The 27513-nt window shown below is 37.5% G+C and overlaps 1 protein-coding gene across 1 annotated transcript in view; it reads right to left on the bottom strand.

Annotated features, from left to right (window-relative positions):
- Positions 1-27513, bottom strand: part of LOC141440931 (probable G-protein coupled receptor CG31760) — a 148897-nt gene that overhangs the window by 5431 nt on the left and 115953 nt on the right. The window contains exons 3-16 of the mRNA XM_074105525.1: positions 16514-16636; positions 11462-11645; positions 10568-10760; positions 10060-10218; positions 9686-9824; positions 9383-9515; positions 5772-5907; positions 4554-4707; positions 3307-3416; positions 2457-2601; positions 2154-2223; positions 1626-1764; positions 592-697; positions 134-277 (exon numbers count right to left, since the gene is read on the bottom strand). Of these exons, the coding sequence (XP_073961626.1) occupies positions 134-277; positions 592-697; positions 1626-1764; positions 2154-2223; positions 2457-2601; positions 3307-3416; positions 4554-4707; positions 5772-5907; positions 9383-9515; positions 9686-9824; positions 10060-10218; positions 10568-10760; positions 11462-11645; positions 16514-16606 (1905 nt within the window). The 5' untranslated portion in view covers positions 16607-16636. The remainder of the gene's footprint in view (positions 1-133; positions 278-591; positions 698-1625; positions 1765-2153; positions 2224-2456; positions 2602-3306; positions 3417-4553; positions 4708-5771; positions 5908-9382; positions 9516-9685; positions 9825-10059; positions 10219-10567; positions 10761-11461; positions 11646-16513; positions 16637-27513) is intronic.

Raw genomic sequence — 27513 nt, 5'->3', positions numbered from 1 at the left:
TGTTCCGCACAAATGGCTTTTGGACGCCATACAGTTTTTGCGCCAATTTTTGCACAAGCCGTTTGGGCATACAAGTCGCTGCGTGTAGCCCGACCTAAAGACAAGAGTCACATTTAGACAGCTCCAATAGTACCTTAAGTTCGTCGTTTTCACGGTAGAGATCCGGCGGCTCATCCGGCACCAGCCCGATGCCGTTGAGCGACGTGGAGGGCGGCACGCCGCGCGCGCGTGCTCCGCGGTCCCACGTGTCCCCCGTGCCCCGGACTACCCGCAAAACCTGTAAGAAATGTTAATGGATACTCCTTACACTCTTTCTTGATCATGTTTCATCTCGTAACATTATGGCCGCTTAAAATCCTACTTAGATTATAAATGCGAAAGTTTGTATGTGTGTGTGTGCGTTTATGTTTGTTACTCCTTCACGCTAAAACGGCTGGACGAATTTGGATGAAATTTGGTATGATTGTTTTAGATACTATTTCAATGTAAACCACGATGGACGAATTTACGGAAATTCCAAAATATGGTGTGAGGTGAGACCAACATTCTTTTTCATTTAAAACATGTTCAATAAATGAAGCAGTTACATACCTTTGGTAAAAATACTAGAAGTACAGTGGTGGACGTGGACAGCTGTGTTCTAATAAAGCCAAGCAGATATTTTATATCTGGTCCGGCCTGAGGCAGGATTAGTAAACTGAAAATAAAATAATTCTGTTATCATTCATACCTATACCTACACCAATATTGTTTAGACATTGGTCTTCTCGAAGAATATCCTCGACGGTCAGCTTGGTGCTACCCGCAGCCAATATCTCACAGTGAATGACCCATGAATTTTATATATTGACTCTGTGCACGACATCAGCGCCACCTAGCGTCCGCAACTTTTTTGGCTCTGATGCTCTGACGTTTTGAAATTTCATCGCGACATTGTGATAAAAATGAAACCTATAACGTATTAATTTATAATACAAAATTACTGTGATACCGTGATTTGGGTGGACAAAAGGTTGTGAATTCATTTTTGGTCATTAAAATTAAATGAGGTAAGTAAAATGTATTCAAAAAGTGTGTTCTATTTTCGTTATGTCAGGGTTTGTTTACTTCATGTTTAGTTGTACTTTTACTGTAAAACGAAAAGATAAAGCTATCTTATTGGTTTCTTTGAATAAAAGTAAAATTATATAATTGTTCTTATATCGCTATTAATCAATTAAATATCGTTTTCAGATCAAAATGAGTATCATTTTGAAGAGCGGTTTTGTGAGTATCACTCAATATAAAATTTCAACCACAAACCGTTTCAGAAGGAAAATTGTTGCTGGACATGTCCGAGATGTAGAGGAATTAAGAACAAAACAGGGACAGTGTTCAATAATTCAAGCTCGCATCATAACAAAAACATCTATTACTAAAATTAGGTAGTTAAATCTATACAAATTGCTTTGTTAATGACAGATTCATATGAGTATGACAGAGCCAGAACTATTTCTACTTTTGGCCACCATGAGCGCTGCGATAGATTTCATCACCCCCACCTAGTACTTAGCACCCTCCCAATAGACTATATTTATACAGATAACTAAATTTGGTTTCTCCTAAAAGCATCGATAAATACTCACTGGAAAGCTATCATGAGCGAGTTGACGGTGAATATGTTGTAGATTGCGATGGAGATGAGCCGCGCTTCGTTGTATAGACTTTCCGCGTGTCGCACTCTGTAGCACACTCGCACGCCCCACAGCAAGAAGAGGATCTCGCCTGGAATAACATTAACATGTTCAGTCCGTATTCATTTGTTACTGCTAGGCGCGCGCAGCTTTATAACCTTTGCTGACATAATTGATCAACCGAGTATCGATGTAATTTTATTTTTCTGCTAAAATTATCTGAGCCGCCAAGTCGAGCAAAAAAGCGGCACGACAGTTCAGACCATTTTCGACCCCTATATTCTTACAGGTGGAAATAAAAAGATTTTCTTGGGCGGCGTACTTTAGAATCCCTCGCCGCACTCACGACTTTACTCTAGAATCGCTCGCTCCGCTCAGGATTCAAAAATGCATCAACAAAATAAATAAAAAAAAATATGTAATGGCCTCGACGTAAAAATATAATTTGTTCTCTTGAGAAAAAATCTACTAATTACTTACCTATAGCCAAACTGTGATCCCACCAATTATAAGTACATTGTTTGAATTTCAGGCCCTTGTTATCTGTGATCTGAAAAAAAATAACATAAAAAAGTGGTGAGGTACCCTATCGTCGTGAACGCCTTGTGAAGGTCTTCTGAAAAAACCTGAAACTAGTCAGACCGCTCTTGTCGTATAACTGTAGGTAAGTAGTCGTAATTTTTTACCTTTTTAAATCATGTCTCACAAAAGCTATAAAAATATTCTGTTTTCTGTTAATTTCATATGAACGATGCTTTAAGGCCTTGATCTTTCTAGACTTACATCTTCAGCATCAGGCGGCGACGAGAGCGTCCAGGTCCCGAGGTAGACCAGCATGATCAGCAATATGGGAGCCATCCACTGGAGAAGCTGTTTGTCAGTCAGTTTCAGCTTGTGAGCTGACTTTACGCGATAAGTCAGAGATACTCTGAAATATTATGAAAATAAAAACATTGGAATATAGAGATTACTAATAATAATATACTACTCATTTTATGGTACCTGTGCCATGACTGGCACATGACTTATCTGGATCGTGTCGATTAATTTGGAATGCAGTGATATCTATCATTTAGATTGCTGATTTGGGACTATTTCGTGGCATACATAAAACTATATTTTTCTTTATTTATTTTTTTATCTATTGTTCTTATGTTTGTCACGAATAAATGTTTCTTTCTTTCTTTCTTTCTATCATCACGCGCGATCGATCCTGATAAGCCACGCCGCCATCTCAGTATATAAGCTAGCATTTACATAATGTAGTGGAGTTCTGTTCAGTGGTAGTTTGAGATCAGTAAACGAGTCTAAGTAACCCGCACAAGATCTATTCACTCTCCCCCACTTATTTTTCTCCTGAAGTACCCTTTACCCAAAGATTTTTAAAATCAATCTGGAACATATGAGTAGATGTTTGGGTTACTGAAGTAGATTCACAATTATGTCACGTCTTTGGCGCGGTTTACTTTAATGTCGCGCAATGTACGAAAACATCAAATTTGTCAACCACAATAAATAAAACCTGAAAATTCAGTATTTAGTCAAACTAACCCAATCACCTTGTAGATTAAAATTTAAAACAAAAAAGTAATAAAAAAATAAGACAGTAAAGATTGTGATATTATGTAGGTACCTCCAAGTTTTCATTAACAGTGCAGTGTAGGTAATGCAGAAGCCCAAATGCCGAGTCCATTTTGTAGCGATGCAGGAGTAACGGTCCAGTACTGGGAATATAGCTGCCATCTGGAGTTGAAAGACATTAAATGATTATATATAAGACCAAATACAGTTTTTAACAGTACCTACTTAGATGAATGATAATAACTTAAATAATGATAATACTTTAAGAAATACAACATATGTACTTTAGTTTCCTGTTAACCTTAGCGGTCCCCCAACACCGACTAGTTACTTTACTAAATTAACTTAGGCTAACTTTGCGGGAAATCAGCATAGTACCGGGGGATATGGATAAACGAATTCTTCGCAGATGAAATCGCGGGCAACTGCTAGGTAGTGCATAATTATTTTTTACATTTTAGTTGTCTTTTTTGGTGGCGTTTTTTTTTCGGGCGTTTTTAAAATTTTTAATTTCTCAGGTGTTCATAGTGGCTAAATCTGTTAAACCCTTCATGTAAAACTGTACCTAAATAATACATAAAAGAACTGAATATATTTTCAAGTCCAACCGACCAAAAACCAAGTGGGTCTAAATAAAAACCAAGTCGATGAAAATTAGCTATACTTGCTTTTTCAAAAACAGAAGGAACTAAATATCAATCAGGCCTTCTGTCTGGAATCTACAATCGCACAGCCAGGCACAAACACACATCAAGCTTTATAAACCCCCTCAATTTTCCATCATGGGTCAGATGTGTTTGTTAAAATTGAATTAACTATTTCATCATCAATTCATCATCCCAGCCCCCTCCAACGGGATTTCCATCCCCCTGCTGGGTAAGACCTCCTCTTAAAATGAGAGTGCTTCGACAGTTAGTAGTTCCAACGCGGGCCCAGTGCAGGTTGGGAACTTCACACCCACCATTGAATTGCTTTGCAGGTTTGTGTAGGTTTCCTCACAGTATTTTCCTTCAGCATAAATAAAGCTCTTAGTAGATTTTGAATGTAGTTTTGATTTCAAATTATAAAAACCGCATTCAAATCGGTCCACCCGTTTAAGAGCTACTGTGCCACAGACTGACTCAAGACACACATAGCAGTCTAACTTATAACACCTCTCTTTTTGCGTCGGGGGTTAAAAACAGAGATGGGTGCCTGGATTTGAGCCCACAATCCTCGGCTTGAGAGGCCATAAATCAAACCACTAGGCCACCACGGCTTAATTATTAATTATTTGATAATTTTTATTATGTACCATACCTCCATATACATAATAGCGCATCCTAGAAGTGTGATAGAGAGGAACACGGGACTGGCAACACGGAACACCTTCACTCGGCGATGATGACGTGTGTAGATTGTGAGTAACACCGTCATAAACGCACAGCTCACTGATATCACTAGAAGGGATATCCTGTAAAATAAAATGTTAAAAAAAATTACACAAATGATGAAATGTTAAAGTGACTCAATAATATAACTTTAATCTTTTGTATGTTTTGGTACCTAATAATTTATATCACTGGAATCTGTGCTTGATCACAACTGTCTGTACTGCTATATTAACTAAATGCAGCTGCAGCCCTGAGTAGACAAATTAATGTTTCACAACTATAATATATGTACTTAACTCAGGGACCCCTACATTCTTGTGAAGATTTATTCATAATGGAATAAATCTATAAAACCTATATGTATAATGACATCCCTGATATTTTATGGAGATATTTAATGGGTGTATTTTTTTCTTTCCTTTATCTATATAATTGTAATGTAAAAAATTAAAAAGTGACATGTAAAAGAGCACTTTGTTGCCAGATAGATAGGTACAGAATAATATTTTGGTTTTTTTTAGTCTAGTTGTGACCAACATTGAGGTAATTTTATAGCAATACCTATCTATGGCTATTGATAATTATTATGACTGAGAATTGCAAAAGTTTAAAATATTATTAAAATAACAAACATCAAATATCAATCAAAATAAAATAGAAAAAAGACCAAAGATATACTTAAATGTTGTAACTTCTTGTTTCATATCGAAATAATAAACAAAAGAAGATCTACTTAGATCCTTCATCAACAAGAAACAACTGGGTAAGTAAATATCACAACAATTAAGCTTTTTTCTGGCAAGTGATACACATGCCCTTTATTATTGATGACCATGTTTATAAACCACTATGATTTTATGATTCACAATGCAAAACACTAATTCAGAATTAAGTAACTACTCTTAACTTTGCAAGTAAGGTCTAAGCTAATAGAACAGTTGACTGTTCAAATATAACCAGACCAAAATTTCATAATTGTGTAGATATCATATAAATAAATAGTACTACCGCACCCACACTATTTATTTATACTTTTGTTATTACTTTTATTTGTTATTTGATAATATGTATATGTATAGAATAGAAACGGTGAAAAACTAAAACATAAAAATCTTAGATTTTGTAGAACAAAATAATAACTCACCGAAATGGCCAATTGTAAGTGGCTAGGCACGGCTCGGGCCCCCTGCACGTCTCGCACCCTGGTTGGCATTGCAGACACTCATAGGGCTCGCTCCAATTTTCAAAGCCGTTGTTCTCCTTAAATTCTTGGTAAGCTACTGCAATTTCAAAATTAATATGGTGAATATTGCACATGAAATTGTTTCATAGAAATTAACGCTAACATAACAGTAAAACTGTTACTACACTATTTTTGAATTAATAAATAAACATGGAATTGCTGGCCGAGATTGTTGTCAAAAATTGTATTAATACTTATACAACAATGTACTAAAAAAACAACACACTAACACTATTTTCTCTTGCCGCCATTTCATGATTGACAGTGGGTGACACTCTTTCCCGGCCCGGATAATACCAGGATGGAAATACCGACCCTGCAGGGCTACTATGAAACTCGAAACTCGAAGTTCGTATCGTACCGTCCCTCTCGCTCTCCTATTAAATAGTATAAGTGTCAGAGGGACCGCACGACACAAACTTCGAGTTTCGAGTTTCGTAGTATCCCTGCTGTTTTTCGTGTACACGCCCATAGAAACTGACAGGAGCTTCTATTTCCATGGCGGGCTGGTATTTCCATGTCGGTGTTATTCGGGCCGGGAAAGAGTGTCACCCACTGACAGTGACGTGACCGTGACAGCAGGGCTACTCCAAAACTCGAAACTCGAAGTTCGTGTCGTGCGGTCGCTCTCGCTCTCGTATCAAACAGTGTAAGTGTCAGAGGGACCACACGACACGAACTTCGAGTTTCGAGTTTCGGAGTAGCCCAGCAGCATCGCTCGCAGACAGCAGGGCTACTACGAAACTCGAAACTCGAAGTTTAATACAAAATAAACACCAAAACCCTAAAAAAATGAGGATGTAAATGGATTTTGTTCATCTAACTCAAGCACTGCTAAACTGGTGTGGTAACAAATTTTAAAATTGCCGACATCTTGAAAACGATTTACCGAGACGCTCTCTATGTAACGGGTTGTTCTCCATGTAGTTCAAGTGTCTATTACTAGATGGCAGGAGCTGTTGTAACTCACGCTGTTTAAAAGATAACTCAAATAAACGCAATAACCCCATACTTAGTCTAAGATCCGAACTTGAAAAGATCTTCACCGGTCTTATAATAGAATGAAACTTATTTTATAATAAATTTAGTATTTTAGAAAATACATTACAAATGGATTTGCTAAAAAAATCCTGGACAGGCTATTTTTAATTATTTTTCAAAAAATATTTTTAATACATTTTTGTTGCATCATCGAGATAATAAGAAAATTTTATATTAACTTAATATATGTAGACGTTGGGTTTGCTATTGTTTACCTGGACGAACTACTGGGTTGCCAGGTATAAACTCAAACAGTTATGTCGATGCCAGTTACTTTCACTTGATTAGATAATAGAACAAAAATTGTTTATCAACGTAAGCGCTGTTTCATTGTGTGTGAACACGTTGATATAGAGTTGTCTGCATTTAATTCTTCTTCTTCGTCGTTTCACTCTTGACTTGACAGAGTGGTTGTGGTCATCATTTTCTAGGTGATGATAGCAAGCTTAACAATACTCCCTGACAGCCGCCTTCCTTATGCTTGCGTGTAGTGGTCCTTCTATTGCTGTTTTGACCTGGTCTGTCCATCTCATAGGCGATCTACCTCGTGGTCTAGTGCCTTCGACTTTCCCCTGGATCACAAGTCGTTCCATAGCTGCGCCTCGCCTCCTTTACGACATAGGTGTCCAAAAAAAGTAAGGATGCGAGACTGCACTATGGATGATAGACGCTGTTTAATGCCGAGTGGTACGGAATTCAGTCCATGAAACTCCCAGCATTCAACAAAAATCCGACACCCGCCCGCGAAAAAAGATAGACGCTCTAGAAATGTGGTGCTGGTCCTCCCGCACCACATTTCTAGAGCGTCTATCTTTTTTCGCTCCACCTTAAGCAGCGTCCACGTTTCTGCGGCGTAGAGAAATATGGGGAACACGAGCGCTCGAACAAGTCGGATTTTTGTTGACCTATAAATGTTGCGGCTCCTCCATATTTTCCTCAACTTGTCCATTGCAGACCTAGCAATCACCATACGTCTCTTCACCTCTTCGACGCATCCACCACTATTCGTGATTAAGGCTCCCAGATTAATGTACGATTGGACCACATCACAATTCGCAATTTGTACTATTTCTGGTGAATTGTTATTCATGCGATCGACTATCATCATTTTTGTCTTACAACGGTTGATCTTAAGTCCAAAGTCGAGGCTAACGCGTTCCATTGTTCTGAGAAGTTCTTCCATGTGGCGAGGGCTAGTAGCGAACAGAGTTGTATCGTCCGCATATAAAAAAAAAGAAATCTTCAAACCACCAATTGAAATACCGTCAGTCCAATCTTCAAGTGTAATTCTCATTATGAGTTCTGTGTACACATTAAAGAGAAGAGGAGAAATAATAGATCCCTGGCGGACTCCGGCGCTGGGGTGCAGGTGGCTTGAAAGAATGTCGTCTGCCCGGACCGAGGCTGTGCCGTCCTCATACAGTCTTCGGATAAGGTGCACTAAGTGTTTTGGAGCACCCATTGCGGTCAATTAACAACTATTTAAAGTTATCAAAAAATAATTGCCTGTCCAGGATTTTTTAGCAAAACCATTTCTAATATATTTTCTAATATACTAAATTTATTATAAACTACATTTCATTCTATTATCAGACCGGTGCAGATCTTTTCAAGTTCGGATCTTCTACTACCATAGTCGCTTTTACCTCAGGTGACCTTCTTACCTAGATAAGCGACTAAAATGCTTTAAGTTAGTGAATATTAATGATTCTTTCGAACTGATCTGATGCTGAAGCCGGAAGGTAGGCAACGGGACTCTGTTATAAAACAACGTAACTAAGCCGTGTTTTGGCTTAATGGAATCGTTGTGAGATGTGAGATGTACTTTGGCTAAAAATCACTAAAAAGTGAGAAATAAAGATTTTTTTTAACAAAAAAGTAAAACCGATTTCAAAAATAACAAAAAATGGAACAAACTACAAAAACCTTGAAAATATTTTTCTAGGTACCTACTTACTAGCTCGAAGTCGGTGAGCAGAATGGATTGAATGAAACCCATAATATGTAGGTGTATGTAGGTGTGCTGAGGGCACCGACTTCGAGCTAGTAGGTACCCAGAAAAATATTTTCAAGGTTTTTGCAGTCAGTTCCATTTATTTTTTTATTTTTTTGGAGTCGGTTTTACTTTTCTGTTAAAAATTTTCTTTAGCTCTTAATATTGTACTTAACTCAACTCCTTTGCGTTTAAAAATTAGAGCATGAAAAACATTTTAAGTAAGGGTGCACTGGGATGAATAAAATACCAACTTTAGGTAGGTACGCCATAGTCCTTTCAAGCTACCTTTGTCGCAATGGCATGAAAAAAATTGTATTAATATTTACGTTTTTATTCCTCGACAACTCCTTATTATACTAACATTAAAATTCAATGAATACTTATAAAGAGAATTGTAAGTATGTCTGACTGAGTTACCAAAAGAAATTCAAGACTAACTTGAAAGGATGAATCCCAAATTCCGATGTGTACATACCTTCCACTAGTGATCCATTGAATCCATCAGGATGATGCATTGAGTAATATCCATCCCGGCATCGGCAAATATATGATCCTCGAGCCCAGCCAGAATGTCTAATGCCAGCTTCCCGATTTGGTTTGTAATCGCACTACAAAGATAACAATAAAATAGCATGAGCTGCTTTACATCCAAAACAGATAACGTTTTCCTTCATACCGCGACTCAATCGATATAAAGTTTATAGGAATAAATATATCAGCATCATCAAATATTATGACACGGCATTATGCTCATAAAACTTTTATGACAGGTACTTACGAAAGTGGTTTCGTTGGGACATTTATGTGTGCCATGAAAAGAATAAATTTGATTGTCATTTTTATCTGCTGTATTGATCTCACATTGATTTATTTCCAAGTTAGATATGTCTATATCAAGCGAAACAACTCCTTCTTGCCTGTAAAAAGATGTTGTTAAATGTCGCTAAAACCGCTCGTATTTAAACTTTCTATATGAGCACACGCATGGCTTAGGTAGGCTTAAGCCAGATTTGTACCTAAAGCCTTGTTTCAAGTGCGAGTCGAATTAAAGCATAAAGGATTCGAATCTAATTTCTAATCCTCCCTTTCATAGAATGTAAGGTTTAGCACAAAAATGGCTTGAGTGCTCCAGCAGAATGATAATGTTCTTACTCTCTAGCGGAATGGACTGGAACTGTGTACGACAAGAGCCACCGTTCTGCATCGCAGCTGTAATAAGGAAAGGTCCACCAACCCTTCATGACGGCACCAAGTGGCGAATGCATGAACTTAAGGGATCGGAGAGATTCTATTTTATGTCGTGATTCATACCTGTAAACAAATTAGAATTAGATGCAACACAAATTGAAATACGTATTTGTATAGGTACCTAAGTATAAGATATTTTTTCTTTATGAGTGTGTTCTACAGAACTTCTGAATGGTTGGACCAATTTTAACGAAATTCTATGTATTTTATTGAGTTTGTTCTTTGATTCACAATTTGATTCTGTAGGTGACGCTGCTACAACATCAGCAGGAAATAACTGTCCAGAAGTAGGCACGCCTAAAGGTGACCGAGATTGCATTAGTTGCAGGTGCTACCGGAAGGGTATTTATTTAGTCAATTTTTCATTTGCTACGCAGGAACTATATATTTTTTAGTTTTATTTATTGCTTACCAAGGGAATTCAGGTATAGGCGTCTGTTCTAGTGGTGTAAAGACAACTGCAACTGGTTCTGCTGTACCGTATCTTTCCCAACCTGTCGCGTTCTTCACTTTTCCACCAGCTCTTAGAGGTATAGCTCTTGCACCTACCGCCCTTTCTGAGGGATTGCCCATTACTAGTGATTGTGATACTGCTCGAAGTACGTCTGGAATGAAGAATTCAATGTATTAAACGTATTCACTGCTGGCTTTCCAAGGATTTCGTCAAGATGTAGATCAAATATATTTTTTTAGGATTACATCCCTGGCTCTATATCTCGAAGTAAATACTACTGCAAGTATTTTTAATTTAATTCTATCCCTATCATTAATCTCATTCAGTCCCTCATTAAATTAAACATTGAAATTCTGAGAAAATTAGGTTCAGCAGGGCTACTACGAAACTCGAAACTCGAAGTTCGTGTCGGGCGGTCCCTCTGACACTTATAATTTAATACGAGAGCTAGAGGGACGGTACCATACGAACTTCGAGTTTCGTAGTAGCCCTGCAGGCATCAAAACCCGAAAAGCAGTGTTGTTAATCAAATTAAAGTTTTCTCACTTCCTGTTAGTTGTTTCTTCCAGAGAATACTAAAGTAAGAGAGTAGGTAAGTTCGCAAAGTGTTACGTTCTTAGACCAACTTAATCAAGAAGCTCGTTAACTCGTAAGCGAATATCCTCAAAAGATTCTGTAAGTCTTTTATCATTTACCTTTCTTTTGACACGTTGAATATTTGAAGTAGGAATATTTAAATTTAATAGAAAATAACATATAAAAGGACTTTGTAACTAATCAAATATTACCTAATGATAATCTTAATAATAATAATATTTATTTGTGCGTGCAGAAGTATTTCATGTCACTGACCAGCAGACTCCAATCCCAGTTGGTGCAAAAGGCTGGCAGCTAGGTCTGCTCGAGCTCTTGCAGAGTCCCACCGCGTGACGTGCAAAGGTGCTCGCAGCTGCCCGAAACGGTGAGTAACACACAGCGCCCCCGTGGCTCCGGTGGCGACTGCATGCACTAGCCGCAGTGAGGACTCCAACTCTTCCTGAAGAATACAAAGAATTTGTAAGGCGCTGCTATTGTTCGTGACCGGACTGTTTGATAATAGAACAAAATGCATTAAATTAATTATGTAGGTAGAGTTTCTTTACGGATCTGCCACAAATACCTACCCGATAATAGTCGCAGTTTTGTCATGTACAGCGAATCTTAAGAGTTCATTATTTGGCTGATACGCGGATGCCACGTGAAAGCTGTTATTTTAAAACTAGCTTTAATTTCTAGTTTACATCCAAAATAGAAATGTTAAAAAATTGTGCAGCTTACATAGTGCAAATATGAGTTTTTTTTTATGCAAAAGGAATAAACGAGCATGCGGGTCACCTTATAGGAACCAATCACCGCCGCCCATAGACACCGCAAAACAATGCAAGTATTCTTGCGAGACTTGTTCGGAATGAGTACCAGCAGGGCTACTACCAAACTCGAAGCTCAAAGTTCGTATCGTACCGTCCCTCTCACTCTCGTATTAAATATACTTCGAGTTTCGAGTTTCGTAGTTGCCCTGCAGATCCCTCTTTCGAGCGGCGTCTCTATCTAAAGTAAGGATAGCCCTAATGATCGCCGACCTCCGATAGGAGAGGGCACCGGAAGAAGAAGAAGATTCTTGTCCACTACTCATCTCATACAATAGTTTGAATTAATTTCGTAATTTTATATAGTGGAGCTTTGTCAGTATGTGAATTTGTTTGGACTATTTAGGTAAGTGTACATACGGGATACGAGTTTTTGCAAACGGCAAACAAAACATTGAATATTAAATATGACTAATTTAGTAGCTGATCTGATTCTGTTTCAGTTCATCAAACCAGCGTCCATCATTAACAAACGGTTACGTTGTCCCATTGCAATTAACGGTGGAGACAGTGTGGCGGCACAACGAATTTATAGGCTTTGTAATGACGCCACGAATGGCCGCATTCGAAATGTATTGCCATAATTAATTTAACGGTTAATGAACCAAAATTTTGTAATTTGCGCAAAGCTCGATCAACATCGGTTTTTGGACAACTCAAAACCGTAGAGGACGCGGCCATAATACTTACGAAGAAGCTACGAAGTTTGAAAATCGTATTCAATTCACTCGAAGAAATTAATAATCTGGGGGGCTACTACGAAATTCGACAATCGAAGTTCGTATCGTACCATTCGTTCCGTCCCACTCACTTTCGTATTAAATACGCATGAGCGGGAACGGCAAGATACGAAGTTCGAATTTTGCACTTCGAGTTTTTAGTATAGGTACAGGCTTCTTTTTTAGTATAGGTACAGGACCTACTACTACCATGCTACCGGGGTATTGCAGACGCGTTGCCAACCTAGAGGCCCAAGATGGATACCTCACGTGCCAGTACTTTGTATCTTGCCGTCCCGCTGACGCTTAAATTATTATTTAATACGAGAGTGAGAGGGACGGTACGATACGAACTTCGAATTTCGTAGTAGCCCCCCTGTACGTGTACACACACGGTCCATTCCCATTCGAATTCTATTTGTACTAACGAGGCGAGGGACGTTTAGTGCCTGTCACGACGACCACCAACTTGAAAAGCTCCCAACGACTACGAGCTACGACGTTATATCGGTATCATTTGCCACTCGCATCGAGACTATCATCTAAGGAGAAATGGAAATGGAATTTTGTTACAAGGTATTATAAAGAGTAAAAAAAGTTACGTTATTATTTTGTTAGTTAAGTTTGAAGTTAGTAGGTATCTATCTATTGTATGTACCTACTTAGTTACTTACGAGGTAGCTTAGGTATCATTAATTTATCTAAGTTAACAACTTTAACTCACATATTATGTAGATGAGATTTTTCAGTTTTGCATAAGCCACACAATAGATAGAAAAAATATTCATGGAACAATTTTTTTTCCGAATTCACATAACGTCATATAAAAACTGATAGTAATTTAAACGTCCATATCCATGACATCGTATTTTGAACTTTTCTTTCACAGCTCAGTTTTTCAAGCAATAAAGATAATAAATATTTGAACAAATAAAAAAAACGTTTGCATATTCCCTACTGTAACGTTGTATTCTTTTCTCAGTAGGTAAATGTCACAGCGATTCCGTAGATAAAATAGGTACCTACTTATTGATAAAATTAAATGACAACTCGATGCGAAATTATTCTAACTACGGTTATGTATGTCGCAATCATAATGGTTGGGTTGTATTCGGACCTATTTCGTTAGTTCTTTATAAAATACATCTGCGCCGCGTCAATAAAATAGAACAGGAAAATTTTGATGAGAAGATACTTTCTTGAGATTTTCTTGCAATTTCCGGAAACTCGGACCAACAAAATAATAACTGTTCGCTTTAAATTTCCACCATTGACGATGAATAAAAATGCTTCGTATTTTTAGGGTTAATTATAAAGTAGGAATAATGAACGAGTGCCAGTGTCCATTTTTAGATTAGGTAAACAATTTTTTTCGTGATCCGTGATTCCGTGAACTTATTCAGATCAAGGTAATAGCAAATTGTAGGTAAATACCTGGATACCATGCGGCATACTGCATACAAGCATGATGCTATTTCAACGCATTAGTCATTTTGGTTGCCAGAAATGAGATTTAGTAGTTACAGACACTAGCGCCAATATCTGACACAACCTAGCGTAAATAATGATACATTTGAAGCTTTTTGAAGCTTGAACATTTGAAATTTACCACGAGCTTTACGGTGAAGGAAAACATCGTGAGGAAACCTGCACAACAAACCTGCGAAGCAATTCAACGGTGTGTGTGAAGTTCCCAATCCGCACTGGGCCCGCGTGGGAACTACTGCCCAAGCCCTCTCATTCCGAGAGGAGGCCTGTGCCCTGCAGTGGGACGTATATAGGCTGGGATGATGAATATTATATACGTGAGAAATAAAAATAAAAAATGTCATTTTATTTTTTGACACCTTTTAACAAGTTTTTTTGAAGGTACAACTATGAAAAAAATCATAGAAATTGCAAATAGTATTAGCTACTACCATACGAAAAATCAATTAATTATAATCGGTGTAACATACTGAAAAAAAAATAACGAAAGTATTCAAGTATCAAGATTGTAGCCTTCTGAAGGTTCGCTTTTAAAGTTTCATGTTGAGAAATGAGATTTAGTAGTTACAGTCACTAGCGCCAATATCTGACACAACAAAGCGTGGATTCTGATATACACTTTTTTAGGGCCGGTAGGTCATGTTAGATGTTTTTGCACGCTCCGCTGTGGCAGATATTAATGCAGGCAACTGTACACTGTACGTAGGTAAATATTTACAATATAGGCATCTATTACTAATAGATGCGAGTACTACTAAGTATGTACGTAGGTAATAAAAATAACTACGAATTCCACGCCTCGTTATAAACGTGTAGGAACTTAACCTTAATAAAGCAGAGTCCCTAGACACAATGAGACAGCTTTAAGATTACTTACAATTTTATGAAATGAAAGGCGTACCGAAATCCCAAAATCTCTCTCGGGCATGCTTTATGGAATAGGATTTCCAGCTTCACAAGCCGGATGTTTCCGAATATCTAGAGTAAAATAAAATCCAGAAATTTTAGTTGGTGTTGCATTGACGAAAGGGTACAAGGGGTTGGGTTCGAAGTAATGTACCTATATAGAGGGGCCCATCCTTTGAGGTAAAGCTAGGATAGGATGTTTTTTTACAGCATTTGGTTGATAGTTTCTATCTCCCACTACCCTTTAGACGAAAACAATTATCTAACTCTGATTTTCGTGCCATTTGTCACCTCAATTTAGCACCACTTGCAAGCTGGCGCCTTGAAAAGCAGGTCCAGTCGTTCCGCTTTGAGGATAGGGTTCGATACAGAAAAACTGTTACAAGTTTTCTCCTAACCTACCTAATCATTGATAAAATATCAGCCATAGAACGTCCACTCTTGGATATAGGCTTTCCTCATAGACCTTCAGTTGCTTCGGTTGGAAGCGGCCTGCATCCACCGTGAACCCGCGGAACCAGGTCATCCATCCATCTAGTTGATGGCATCCTACATTGCGCTTGCCTACCCGCAGTCTCCACAATGTTTTAGACTATCGCGGTCATTATTAATTTTATGATTTAAATTCGGGTTTTGTTCCGCGTACCTTGATTTTAGAGATGCTCGATAAGAATTTCGGCACAGTTGCATACGCTATGATCACGAGATGATGACGACGACGACGACCAACCTTGACGAGAATCAAGGTACGCTTAACAAAACCCGAATTTAAACCATAAAATTTTCGGCCCCAATTGCCATCTATTCGCCGTGCCCGTGCTGCGTGTACGGTGGCCTGTCCCATGCCACTTTAACGAGCTAATTCTCTTGGCTAACCTATCTATTATAACTTTTTACAAATATTTTGTAGTTAGTAGAGGTGAGACGTATTTACTGAAATAGGTTTTGGCTTGGACGCGTGAGTACGCGTTCCCGCCCGCGATTCTTTTAGCGTACGAGTATTTAGGAGTACGGCGGCTGACAACGTTCCGCCAACTTGAAAACAAGCATTAATGTACACTTTTTTATTGAAAAATTTATAAAAATTGCTGACAGTCCTAAGCCTGTATAAAGTATGAAGGGAAGTTTTATGTCGGTATTTAATATGTTAAAATTAAAAAAAAATGAAATGTGAAGACTGAACTATGACGCGGAATTCGGTAGTTCGATATTCGTAAAACTGCTAAAGCTAGTACGGTTTATACGCAATCACGGGAGCGCATTTACGGGAATCATTTTGTTTACGCAATGATTTAAGTACTCGTAGATACTCAGTCCGCGTTTTGCCTAGTGCGTCTCACCTCTAGTAGTTAGAGTGCAGGTTGTTCCGGATTAGGGTTACTTACTCGGTAGCCGGTGGCGTTGGCGGCGTCCGCGGGCAGTGCGAGCAGCGCGAACGGCAGCAAAAGCGCGCTCGACATGCGCCGCGGCACTCCCATCTCCGCACACCATCCGCGCAACGCGCCTGCCTACAAAGACAAGTAATAATACTTAGTATAACTACTCCATTCCAGGGGGGGCTACTGCGAAATTCTAAAATCGAACTTCGTATCGTAACATCGCTCTGACTCCCGTATTAAGTAATATAAGCGTCAGCGGGACGGCCAGTAGTGCTAGTACGAAACCCGAAACTCGAAGTTCGTGTCGTACCGTCCCTCTCGCTGTCGTATTACACAGTATAAGTGTCAGAGAGACCGCACGACACGAACTTCGAGTTTCGAGTTTCGTAGTAGCCCTGCAGATACGAAGTTCGAATTTTGCACTTCGTAGTGTAGGGCCAGGATAGGGTTCGTCGATTCCAGGGTAGGCAGTTGGTAGTTCGCACTGCTAGTGCTGCTTACCCTGCTGCCTACTCAATGCACGCCATACTACTGCCGAACCGTATAAAGTATTTGACTGAAGGCTTGCCCTTTATCTGGCCGTACTAAAACTACTGCGAAGAGGACAAAACTTCAACTTTTTCCTTTTTGTCTAGAGGATAGAATCATCATCATGCAAATAGTATTAGCTACTACCATCGAAAAATCAATTAATTATAATCGGTGCAACATACTGAAAAAAAAATTGACGAAAGTATTCAAGTATCAAGATTGTAGCCTTCTGAAGGTTCGCTTTTAAAGTTTCATGTTCGCTGCCTAGCAACAAAGACTGTATTATTTTGAATTTGACTTATGGCTGTGACAAAAGGTTCTCTCTTACCATCAGGAGACCCACTTGCTCGTTTTCCATCCAGTCGAACAAAAAAAAAAAGAAAAATAGTTCTAATGAAGCAGTTTATCTTTATGCTGATTATACGAGTAATTTCCGCTTTTGAATGCATTAGGTATAGAAGGTTTATGATAATGTGTGCTACGAAATGTGCGTAGATGAAGTACCTACGAAAACACACATCAATCCAGTTCTATTAAGCTATACGTATTCATCTAGAACCTATTTAGATGTAGGGTTATGCATCTCCTCAGTCGAGACGTTGCCAAGTAGGTCAGTAGGAATAAAATTGAAATGGGAAGTAATTGCTACAAAAGGTTTTATTATTTTATCCTAGGTTTTCCCCCTCCACGGAGTTATGCATAAGTGGTGGGGGTAAAAATGTAACCCCAAATGGGGTCTTTTTGCGGTTTTACCGTTATATCTCGTAAAGGACTTACAATATTGAAATTTGTTCGACATAAAATTTAGAGGGTATTTTATTCAGTATAAAAAGTGGCCAGGTTCATATTTTTTGGAGTATCCTTTCTCATGTTAAGGCTCATCAAAATTAGATATATTTTACATGTTTATTTACGTTAGAATTTTGGGAAATCTTGAAACAGTTTTTGCCTTTTAGCCTTGCCATGTCATTTTTAACGGTCCATATTGCCTCGCATAGGTACTTATTGAAAGTCCGAATGTAATATTTGTCAAAATGATTGTTTATCATACTTAACTCTTTTTCTCTGAATCCAATAATTGTTCAGAATTGTTTCAAATCAAACCTAACCTAACCTTTAGTTTTCTAAATGATAGGTAATCATTTAAAAATTTCAGATAAATAATTATGACAAACGATGATTCGGACAAAAATTACGGTATGTCTAGCGAAGAGTATGCGAACTTTGGCGCTCCCCATTTTTAAGCTTATGTCATCAGCAATAGCGAAGACAGCAGGGTGTCGTCTATTGGGCATAGCGTGTCGAGCACTCGGACTGTACCTTAAGAAGAAAATCTTATCGTTGACTAACGTTGTAAGCTCGCTCTACATAACAATGTTCACAGCAACTATGATATTCTCACCGAAATGCTCAAACGACAAATCTTGTGCAGTGCTCAGCACATTAAGCGCTAGAGTACCTACTAGCAACTGAAATTTAGGTATCGCCTATGTAGGGGAGAGTAAGGCTAAAAGTGCCAGGGGTAAATTGTTTCGATGAGAATAGGAACGCTATAGTAAATATGGAACGATTTGTATGATGTTCGTCGCTAAATCTGGACACATTACGCTGTTGCAGGAGGCATTTTAATTGCTTTTTATTATAAATATAGAAGAGGTCATGAAAAAAAAAATTGTTGGATCAACCAACAAGGAATACCTAATACAATACTATGACTCTTTATTGAACATCGAAACAATAAGCAGTACTGGTAACACAGGTGCAAATATTGAGATTTTCCAAGGTTAGCGATAGGCGACCTTATCGCCTCAGAGCGATCTCTTCCAGACAATCTTTGCAATATTATAGAAAAAAATTGCAGATAGAGAGAGAATTAATATATTTCTGCTCTTTTTAACTGATGATAGTGCAAATATTATTACCTAGGTATATATTTAAACCACAAACACTCTAAGCATATTTTCACACTGTGTTTAAATTTTTAAGGATAAAATTTTATTCAACAACAATCATAACATACCTACCGAGCAAAAACCATAGAGAGGTTAGATGTTTAAATCAGATTGATTTCATAATAAATGCTTTGCTAAGAAAACTGTTCAACGATTCCCTACCCTAATATTTGAAAACCAACAAATATTCTTTAAACAAGTAAGTAAGCCACAAAGTAAATATATTATTTTAATAGTTTTATTTTGTATTTTATGTAAATCGGTAGTTCTAGCCCCGCGCTCCCCTACCTAAGTTTCGCTACCGCGGGCACGGTTCCAACTAAGTTGAGTTCTCTGCGCTCTAGAAACGTCCAACCCACTGTTTTGTCACTGAATGCATTGTTTTACTAATCACAATGGGCAGATAGCCCTCAAAATAAGTGGTAATGACGCCACTTTTCATTATCCCCCCCCCCGACTGCTTTTCTCGCTTAACAATCCGCTGTGAATTGTTCCCACTCCAAGGAATTCCGTTAGCCATAACTTGTTAACGGTAAATTGATCAGAGAATAAAGGGATTCCAAAAATTTCTCATTTCCTTTCTTCGTTTGTTTTTCATTCTTTCAAGACATTTTTCACTTGAAAAGACAAATAATTTAAAGCAGCGTTTTAAGTACTTAATTTATTAGAAAATATATATATATAACTCTTCACCGAGGCAGACACAAACACGAAACAAAAACCTTTACCTCAATTTTAATTTAGGTACAAACCTAGGCCGTATCGGGCTTTTGTTACTAAGACACCAATACTAAAGCCATCAGCCACAGTATAAAAAAGGAACAGTAGTATTCCGTCTCGGCAGCGTCCTTGATATAATTACCTACGCCGGCTCGGTACACAAACGCGCGATAGGGCTGCCTACTCTACTAACTGTCACTCTTCAGTTATAGTCAAAATACCACGCACAGGACTTATCACGCTAACACACACGAGTAATATTTACGACGTTCGCAACATTTTTTAGAGCTTGTTTGTCTAGGCCAGAATCTAGCTCTGGCCAGGCCACTGTAATGTTGCCGAAACGTCGACGTAAATATTACTCGTGTGTGTTAGCGTGATAAATCCTGGGCGTGGTATCTTGACTTGACTATGAGTGAAAATCACGAAAGTCTAAGACATTATATTATAAACTCTTCAGTTATGTATGTGATTTGATAATTTCACATGAACTTTAAAGTAGGGAAAGATTAGGAGAGATTCAAAGATGGACTAAGTAGTGTTTAACAAAAATGCATTTTATGTTATTTTAATAAACCACAAAACGTATTAAGTATTTGGTTTAAGCGGTTTTATTTCACTTCATCACTACGTATATTCGTAACCTACAAATTAGCTATGGAGAAGTATATGTGCCTCTTCTGAGATGTGCGAAAAGCTTTATTGTTGAATTTACGAGTATAAAAAAATTCACATTCTAGTAAATAACTTAAATAAATACGTTTTTATTATATTATACTAGCTGTTGTCCGCGGCTTCACCCCCGTTGTAATTTTTCTAAATTTTCTTCCACAAAAACCTTCTCCTAGCAATAACAAACACAACAAAAAAAGAATTAGTGACATCGGTCCAGCAGTTTCCGAGTTTTACGCTTAGCAACACATTTTACGATTCATTTTTATAAGATAAGATATATATAGATATAAGATGTATTTAAACATCCCTACACTGAACAGTACTGTTTATATCGTTGTGACATATTAAGAGGTACGTAATAAATGCGCGTTAGTCCGTAGGTAACCGCGTGGTTGCCGATGTATGCAGAGAATTCGTGGCGCGTAGGTATAACTCGCGTTCCGGCCGTTTGTATGAAGACGGTGTACTGCTCCTTTTTTGTACTGTGCATCAGACGAAAATAACAGAATGTCAGAAACAAAACGTCTATATTCGCCCACAATGGGATATTAATAAAGCTTATTTTCGTTGCGTTGTCATTTTCCTGTAAAATTTTAATTTGTAGAACGATTTTAATTCATGTAAGACGTTTAACAAGATTCTAGTTAAATAATCACGTTATAATGGAAACGCTAATGACTTGTATAAATAAGCTTTTTAAGAGCTTTGTGTTTGAATTTTAATATAAAATTGTTTTTGTGAGGCTCCGAGGTAGAAATCTAATTACTCGCTTTTATTTGCTAGTATCTCGTTTCCAAGAATGTGAGGTATGAAAATTAAGGGCGGTTTATTACTTGTTAGGTAATATTACCTGCGATTCCTAAGTATATTATGTTTAACAATTATTCCTCACGACTTCGTCTGAGACCTGCGTTAACTATGAATTTTCCCGAGATAATACTACTCTGTGTTGATAAGGGATAGCAGAGCATTTTTCTTTAAGTAATACTTATATCTAAGAAGAAATTTCTAGGATTCTGTACCTCAAAAAGGAAAACGGAAACCTTATCACAGGATCACTGGCATGTCTGTTTATCCGTCAGTCCGTCTGTCGCGGCCGATTTTCTCAAAAACTAAGCCAGATTGAGTTATAAAACAAATACGCAAATGTAGGTATATCTAAATTTGATCAATTCATCGCTTTACATTTGCCTGAAATCTATAGAGTGACTAAATAGATACCTACTCTGTTTCTACGGCAGGCGAAAAAACGAACATTGAAGAAGTATTATATTTCGTCCGATGCACTTTTTTATCATTTTCTCTTACTTTCAAAGTTGACGTTGAGATACATGCAAAATGTTGGCCATAGGAAGTTTTTTCGCCGGCCGTAGAAACAAAGTAGGTATATCTTTACATAACCTTTCTAGCAGTGACGCGTTACAGTAACAATATATTATAATATTCCACCGGACAAATATGACGTTATGATGTGTACTGCATGGTGTTGCATCTGAAGACAACTAATTCTCGTTTCTCTCACTCTTCTGGTGGCCTAACGAAATTATACAATCCACGCTACTGCTTTCAAATTCATCATCATCATATCCGTCGTAGGACATCTGTTGGACATGGCTTCCTTGTTGGACATGGCTTCCTCAGGACTTTGACCTTCTATGCTTCTTAGACTTTCTAGGTCTTACCATACCATAACCAACAGTTTTATAATGATTGTTTGTTGAAATGCTAATATACCAAATTTAAATACAATATTGAAGATGCGATTGAACTGATCCCACTAATAATTTACGTACAATGATGCTTCGCCAAACAATGAGCCTTTTACAGGATGCCAAAGGGCTTTTATTGAAAATGCTGCGGCTGTCTGGTCTATTTCGTATCTCGCTCGAGATTCAAACAATTTATTGAATTTCTATCACGTCCAAATAGAAGCTATTAATAGTTGTGTCACAAACGCAAAAAAAGGAGTGACGAGGAATGGAAATGATGACAGCAAATAACAGGAAGGTATTCAGGTTCAAGGTGTTCTAACACTTTGAGTATTTAAATATTGATGACAAAGTAACGTAATAATTTCGTGAGGCCATGACATTCACAATATTTTCTTTAAACAAAACTTGTGCATTAGATTTTCAGAGATTAGATTCACTTGTAATGAGAATTATATAAAATCTCACAAAACAAGCAGGAACGTTTTACCAAGCATTCAAGCAAATTGACGGTCAATTTGATTCTTAGCTTTTGCCGAGCATCCTCCAAAATCATCGTAAATAGTAAAATTTTTGATGACCATTTACTAGAACATTCCTTAGAATGATTGTGTAAATATATAGTATTCGTGGCAGTGTTTGGCTCTATTCGTTGTTAATGTTCGACAAATATAAATAAGTACAGCGAATGCTTGATATTCTGTTACAAGTAAATGCTCAAGTGTATCAGCACCTCAAAACTGTAGGGCTACTACGAAATTCGAAAATCGAAGTTCGTATCGTACCGTCCCTCTAACTCTCGAATTAATTAATATAAGCGTCGGCGGGAACCATCCCGCATCGTAACAACGATACGAACTTCGATTTTCGAATTTCGTAGTAGCCCTGCTGTGCTAAGATTGTAAACTAAGTAAGCAGCAAAGAAAATGCAGTATCTACTTGCCCATTTTCTTACATCTCATAGAAAATTACGATCAGTCAAATCTCGTAGCAGTAGAGCTCTTAACAAGGACTGGCCGCCTTATAGCTAATGGCACTAAGTTACAAGGTTACGACACACAACATAAAAACCAGGCAGGAATGATTCTGTACCAAATTTATGTTCACGAGCTATGTCTATGTAGTAACTATATATTTGATGCGGAAAATTCTTGCGATGTTGTTTATGATTGTTTGAACATTTTTGGTGAAATAAACAACAAAAAAAATGCATGTTGTCATTGTTTTGTTCTCCACACTTATAAGTCCTTCTAGTACCAGTTAAGACCTCTTTCTTTGAAACCGGTCAAGACTGTTGTAGGTAGTAAGCTCCTATTTATCTCCAATCATGATATTCTGATATCCTTTTATGATAGAAACCTGGAGTCGGAACTTGGAAGTTCCGACTTCGTATCTCGCATACCTGCATTTAACGACACTTTTACGTTCGCGTTGACAAGCCATAAATACACGCGGTTAAATCAGAGCTAGTTCGCAGCGCAGATATGTACTTACAAATTAGGTTGACACCGAAAATAAATGAACTACTATAGTCGAAAACCTTCTACAGTCACCTGCATTAATATCTGCCACTGCGAAACGTGCAAAAATATCTGGCACGTCCTCAAAGCTATAGAAATAGAGTCGTATCAGATTTTTTTGCAAAATTTAAAAAAAAATTTTTTTTTCGTGATAACTGAGTAGATCCAAGTATTGTAAGTGTATACAATGTTCTTAATATTACATTAAATTAATTTTGATTTGTTTTGTCAGATATAGGAGCTGGTGACTCTACTACTCTACATTTGTGCGACTCGTGTATGTTATCATTTTCATGATCAACAGCAGAAATAGGTGGGCTAGTGTGGTGCTTAAACTAATTTACACATGACTCTACTTACAGTCGAGCTCATAAACTTGAGAGCTAAAACTTGATCAAAAATTTCGGAACACGCTTCTACGCCGTTAGCAATAGAGTCGTGTTCAGATATTTTTGATCAAATTTTTGCTCACAAGTTTATGAACTCGACTGTACAAGGGCAATGTTGATCATTTTGAGCCCCATAACTTTGCTTTTGCTTCTGTTTGTACCAATCTCCGTTTTGTTTCTATGTATTATTTATTATTACGCTAAAAAACACTTAACATAGAGATGAAAAACAAGTTCGTTATGTTTCTTATTTGATAGTAGGTGCCGTGTCAGGTCTTAGCAAAGGATGAATCCATCAGCCATCTCCCGTGTGTATCGCAAAAGGCGTTTAAGTTTAATTCAAAACTTGACTGTCACAATAGGCCACTTTGATTTTAGATTTTTTTGTCATTTTGATGTCTATTCAATTTAAGCTATAACTAGCACATACTTATGAAGTTCAAAAAAAATCTACAACCGGTTCAGTAAAACCTGTTTTGAGAAAAACTTGGCAAGAAAGTCAACGAGGTATATACATTTTAAAACAAATCTGACTTACATCGCAATTATTTAGCTAACAAAACTACATTTTTAACACAGTAGATTCGTTATTTGAAGTAAAGGATCGCTAATTCGGATCGGAGTTATATTTCTAAACATCCCTGCCCATGATATAATCACTAATCCAACCAGAATATTAATTTGGCTCGGGACTTGTCGGTTTTCTTCGTTTTCCTGAAAATTCAAAGCTGAAAGAAAAAGAAAACCGATCTTTTGTTTCGAATTCCGAACGACATTAGCAAACAAGTTTAAATACAGTAAGTAACGTGTCCGTAATATAGGCAGCTGACATTCTAAAATTCTATATACTACTAAATGTAAGAAAAACTTTCTTTATTACCTCGAAATGAAAAAATAACTAATTAAATTTCACAATTGCCCAAATGGTTGGGATAAAAGTTCGTAAAACTTTCACTTTGCTCAGAAGTAAACGCTCGTTACAAGAATTTTGAGGAAACTCAGTTATTAATGGAGTCAAAAAAAACGCAAAAGAAAATTAACGATGCCATGGCGCTGAAAGCTTTTCTGATAAGTAATCAACCAGTTCAACTTTTTAAGAATTTTCATGTTACAGATGCTTCTTTTAGCTACTAATTATGATTCCCTAGCATTTTTTATAATTAAAGAAAGGCTTGCCTTTATTATAACTTGGCAAATTCATTAGTGACACTCCCATGGTCAGCGCGGAGTCGGGAGAGATGAGAAGTTTTGTTTAGCGATACACACGGTACAGCTACAGAACTCTAATAACAGTTTTAGTTAGACCCCAAAAAAAAGTCCATGCCCGTTAGTCAGACTTGCCAGCTTCAAAAATGACTGGGTTGGTTTACCCAAAGCGTCCTCCTGGACACTGTGCGCTTGTGTTTTCCAGTTACGTATCCATAATGTATTTTGTACCTATGCGTAATGTCAAACAAGACTGTGAAATTACATTAAACGACAAAATACAAAACTCAGCTACTTTGACACTGGCTATGCTCTCTATGGTATGCGAGTACATGGGATTCTAAATGTTTGCATGCGATGGTATGAAAGGAATGTCCTTATGTCGTTAGCTCTGGCTCTATTGTACTAGACCTTCGTACTTTCGTACAAGGCTGCTGGGAAGGCTGGCACTTGGGCAGGAATAGGTCATTAATATGCGACGCAGCTTGCGTTAATATTCTTACTGGTACTGGTATTAAATGCGCCGGGAGCACTACAAGGGAAAATAAAATACCTTTTTCACATCAGCACCTCAAACAGGCAGGTTTTGCTATGAGAAATCAGTGAGCAAAATCGCATTTTGCTAAACGATGTCATGTATGTAATCATAACACTTTTAGCTTTAACTGTAACTAAAAAGTTCGATCTCTCTCTCCTCTCTTCTTCAGCCCATACCACCCATGCTGAGTGTAGGCATCCTGCATTGCTCGCCACTCATCTCGGTCTAGTGCTCTCCTCAAAGACCTTCCGCCACTTTGACCAGGTCGTCGGTCCACCTCATTCCTGTCTACCACGTTTCTCCGCCCGGTTCTGGGTCTCCACTCATCACGGCCCCCCCATCTTCCATCACTCTGCGGCATATGTGTCCAAAAAAAGTTCGATGTTTTTCCTAATTATTTCTAAAAAAATACTCATAGCTTACTCAGGCAACATAATTAAAGAGTATTATCTAGTTCAAACATTCATTTACATTTTGTTTAACGACTCTTAAAATACAGAATTTCAGACATAAAATCACTTAATAATTTGCCGTTTGTTGTTATTTTTTGTTAAGGTCAAATCTTGTAAATTCATTTTGACCCACTTCCAGTGGTCGGATTGACTTGAAATTTGGTACTCACTCATATCACAGCTCATATGTAGGTCGGATGACAATGTAAGCACACTGGACAAAAAGTACAGTAAGCAAAACAAAGCTTGAATAAACGAAAATTTTAACAGTAAATTATATTTGTTATGATAATGTTTAAAATTCCAAATAAAACACAAAATTAGTATACCTACTCGTAATTTACATACATTTTACATGTCAACTTATTAAAATTAAAACAAATACACCCTCAAATACACCTACTCGTAAAGGTAACAAAATAATGTCCAATATTTTTATTCTGTGATCGGACTGTTTCCCGTTATGTACTCCAAATCAATTATATTGCTCGGATCAAGGTTCCGCGCGATCGCTAACCGGTTCCAATTCGAAGGGCTATTTTTATCATTTCAATTTACACGCGGGTGTTTGGCATGCATTTCAATTATTTTTCACCTCTGGGGGCTACTACGAAATTCGAAAATCGAAGTTCATATCGTACTGTCCCTCTCACTCTCGTATTAAATAATATTAGCGACAGCAGGACGGCAAGATACGAAGTTCGAATTTTGCACTTCGTCATGTCCTGGTCACAGAGAAATTCGAGTCTCTGCTTGCGTTCCCTGTCCACTTATCAGATGTATTTTTGATCCGTTACCTTTTTGCCGAAACAGGAAAACAGTGTTTTCAAACTCTTGTTGACATCTAAATGGTGAAAATGACGCGTGCCTAAAGTAAAACTGCGGACTGTTTTTGTACCTGTCATCAACATTACATCGTTCGAAGAGGTTAAAAATTGTGCTGAATTCGAACTACCTATTTACGAGTGGAAAATTAACTTTAAACTTGCTTTAGCTTTTGGCTTGGACATAATCGAGTATTTTGGTAAGAAATATCTAATGCTATAAAATTTTAACTACCTACGAGTTTGAAATGTATTCATGTTAACGTATACATACAAAAAAAAAAAGCTGCGTAATGTTACTAATATTTCCCGATAGAACTCTAAAATGTCGTAACAAGGAGATTTGTTATTTTTACTGTATCTCTCTACAATGATTATTTAAATGACACAAATAAAACACAAAAATGTGATTTTACCCGTGTTCGTGCCTTCATTTGCATATTTATTAGGTTGAGCGCCAATCACCAATAGTTGAGTATTCTATTCGTAG

The sequence above is a fragment of the Choristoneura fumiferana genome, chromosome 23 (genome assembly GCF_025370935.1).
Source record: "Choristoneura fumiferana chromosome 23, NRCan_CFum_1, whole genome shotgun sequence".
Lineage (NCBI taxonomy): Eukaryota > Metazoa > Arthropoda > Insecta > Lepidoptera > Tortricidae > Choristoneura > Choristoneura fumiferana.
The sequence above is the reverse complement of the archived record's forward strand: the minus strand, read 5'-3'. Positions and strand labels throughout refer to the sequence as shown.